General features: G+C 47.6%; 1 protein-coding gene across 1 annotated transcript; it reads left to right on the top strand.

Moving 5' to 3' along the window:
* Nucleotides 1–1507: 1507 nt before the first annotated feature.
* Nucleotides 1508–2518, top strand: LOC142290102 (olfactory receptor 52D1-like). Its single transcript, XM_075334037.1, has one exon. It carries the CDS (start codon nt 1508–1510, stop codon nt 2516–2518), a length of 1011 nt encoding a protein of 336 aa, XP_075190152.1.
* The last annotated feature ends 800 nt before the right edge of the window (nt 2519–3318 follow it).

Here is a 3318-nt window from a genome sequence, read left to right as displayed (position 1 = left end):
CAGTGTGTAGCACCCCTGAAAACATCAGGGTGCTACAGGGAACTGCATCCTGTTCCCTCAGGATGCAGGACCTACCTCCCAAGGTTCCGAGTTCCCGACCTCCATCAGCACCACAAATTCCAATCAACACCTCACATCTTTCAGACACACCAGTGGCTTGGTCTAGCTGGAAAACGGCCACCCAACTAGGGGTCAGGCAGACTGGTGGGAGGGAAGTGAAAGAGTCTAGTGAGGGCCCTCAAAGAGAGAGGAGCTGGGGAGTGTTAGCTCCCAGGGAGCTAGAACGACCGTGGTTGGGTCACAGACAGTAGTCCGGGACTAGAGGAGTCGGGGACCGGTGGCAGTGACATTAGATAAGGGTGCGACGGACATAGTATAGGAGGACAGTCGGCACCAGAAAGCCCAAAAGAACGGACCGGTACCAAGCACGACGGGGTACAGGACCCTAGGTCAGGAGCCGATTCAACATCCTTGCAATTAATCTGCAGAGGAAGGGGACCTTCAGGGAACTTCCCAGAGAGCTCAGAGATTGAGGGCATCAGCACACCGCGGGGGACAGGGTTTTCCAGAGAAAGCAACCCATTAAAGTCCCAAGTGCCAGCCCTTGGGAGAAAATCTTCACCTAAACACTGAAGAGAGGAACCTTATAGTTTCAGGCTAGAGGGACCCACAAGGACATGAAACTGTGCACAGAGGCAGGCTCCGGATTACTATGTGACACTGGTGGGACCACGTACTTGGAGGGGCTCCCCGCAGTGGCAGCGGCACACAGAGAACTTGGTTTCTTGCAGCGTGTGTGTCTCCTTTATAATCCTCATCCAGCACCACGACTACCCACAGTGAGTACCCTGGTCCCCTGCACCCTGCTCTCCCAAATAACCACCAACACCCCTGAGCCAGGGGCCATCCCTACCTGCGGAGGGACTGACATCAGGCTGCTTAACTCCATCTGCCCCGGTACTCCTTACAGCAGCGGCTGTACTCCCATTACCACAATCCACAGGTGGCGTCACAAACTTATTCCCTTTAAATACCCCTTTTCACGGATCAAAGTGTCCGCCAACCCGGGTCCAGGTCCCTCGAGCCACCACGATCCCGGATCTGAGCAACCCAACCAACACTGGGGCGGCACAAGTGAAGAACATAACAGTGGGATTCTTGTGGCGACCCTTTTAGAAGAGGAAATTGTTGGGTTAGAGAATAGCCATGATGGGGGGGGAAGGTAAAGTATTAAAATATGGCTCAACAGTTCCATTTTCTGTGACTCTTCCCTCCAAAAGGCTGTGAAAGAGGCAGGTAGTGTAAATCTTTGTAAAATAAGTGGTCCTATGAAGCCTATGGGAGGGGCGGCTCATTCCAGAGCTGTAGCTAGACGTTCACCCTGGCCAAGGAAAAATTTGTGGAGGCCACCATGGTTGCCACTCAATAAGTGAATGTAACCCACCAGGGCTGGCCTCCTGTCTCTGAGATCCCCCAGGCGTATTCTCGCTCTATAGCATGCAGGACCATGGAATTAACAACTTCTTCTTTCTTTAGTTTCCACATTTTGGAAGAATTGATGGCAGATGAGGAGATGAACTCCACATATTCTCACCAGGATTTCATCTTCCAAGGTTTTCCGGGGATCTCCCAGTCCAGACTCATTCTCATCCTCCCATTTCTTTCCATGTATATGACGACTGTGGTGGCTAATGGAGTAATGATAATAACAATCCTGGTGGAGAAGACTCTCCATTCCCCAATGTACATTCTCATTTGTCTGTTATTTTTCACCAATATCTCATACACCCACACGATCATGCCAAAGTTCCTTATCGGGTTAATATTTGACGCAAACCAGATATCATTGACCGGTTGCCTGGTACAAATGTTCTTTATGTATCTAGCTGGCTGCTATGAGTCACATCTACTGGTACTCATGGGATTGGACCGATACATTGCCATTATAATGCCCCTTCACTACCACCGCATCATGACCAGGCGGACGGTGGCATGCCTCCTCTTCTACGGATTACTCCGAAGTCTCGTCTTGGTTTTTCTAATTGTTTACTTTGCCTCAACGGTTCAGTTTTGTAGATCCAGCATCATCAGGAACTTTGTTTGTGAGAACATGAGTCTCTTGAACCTTGGATGTGGAGATATCTCCAAGGTACAATCTGTGGGACTATGGGTAAGGATGCTCGTTACGGCAATGGATGGGACCTGTATCTTGACCTCTTACTTGAGCATTCTATGTTCTGTACGGAACACGATTGTGGGAAGAGGACGGGAGAAAGCCTGGAAGACATGTAGCACACATCTGATAGTCACCATGATGACATTCTTCTGTGGCACGTCTTCTTCCATGGTGTACCGGATGTCACCACACATTCCGATTGATGCTCAGAACCTCATAAGTCTGATGAGTTTTGAGATTCCATCAAATGCCCATCCAATTATCTACGGACTTCAGACGAGGGAGATCAGGAACAGTCTGAGGAAGTTGTGTAACAAAACCAAACATGGCGCTTGGACGTAAGAGTCCATTCTTCACCCATTCATGACTGAGTGATTCTCCATCTTTGAGCTTTTGATATTTCCTCCTCATTCTCCGAGAGCTACAACTTTTTTTATTTTTCCATTGACAGCCATGTTCTTGTAGGGTGAATTCTAAATCTGAATGACCGCATTCATCTCACCATATAATGTACAGAAAAATGAGATAAAGATTCAAATAGGCTAAAATAATGAAGAAAAAAACTATTCCGCCCGTCACCATAATGCCAAACTTATAAGGTTGTATATGGATATATGTGTGTGTATGTGTGTGTGTGTGTGTGTGTGTGTGTGTGTGTGTGTGTTCATGTATATACAGTATATATACAGCCATTTGGTAAATTCTCATTAATGTGCACTCTTGTCTTGTAATGGCCCCATCTTGTCAGAACCCCCCCCCCCCAGAAATGTAGGAATTTTTGGCAAATTTTTTAAACAAGAATAACTGAAATCTCCCATGGTCATAAGTATTCAGCCCCTTTGCTCAGCATAACACATGGTGATAAGTATTCAGGCCCTTTGCTCAGACACTCATATGTAAGTCCCATGCGGTCCATATCCTTGTGATCCTACTTGAGATGGTTCTCCTCCTTCATTGGAGTCCAGCGGTGTGTAATTAAACAGATAGGACGTGATTTGGAAAGGCGCACACCTGTCTATATAAGACCTCACAGCTCACACTGCAGGTCACACCAAATGAGGATCATGAGGTCAAAGGAACTGCTCAAGGAGCTCAGAGACAGAATTGTGGCAAGGCACAGATCTGGCCAAGGTTACAAAATA

The sequence above is a fragment of the Anomaloglossus baeobatrachus genome, chromosome 2 (genome assembly GCF_048569485.1).
Source record: "Anomaloglossus baeobatrachus isolate aAnoBae1 chromosome 2, aAnoBae1.hap1, whole genome shotgun sequence".
Classification (NCBI taxonomy): domain Eukaryota; kingdom Metazoa; phylum Chordata; class Amphibia; order Anura; family Aromobatidae; genus Anomaloglossus; species Anomaloglossus baeobatrachus.
This window is presented reverse-complemented; position numbering and strand designations above follow the sequence as displayed.

Excerpts from the sequence above, each read along its gene's own strand:
- LOC142290102 (XM_075334037.1), top strand. The coding sequence starts at position 1,508 with ATGGAATTAACAACTTCTTCTTTCTTTAGTTTCCACATTTTGGAAGAA.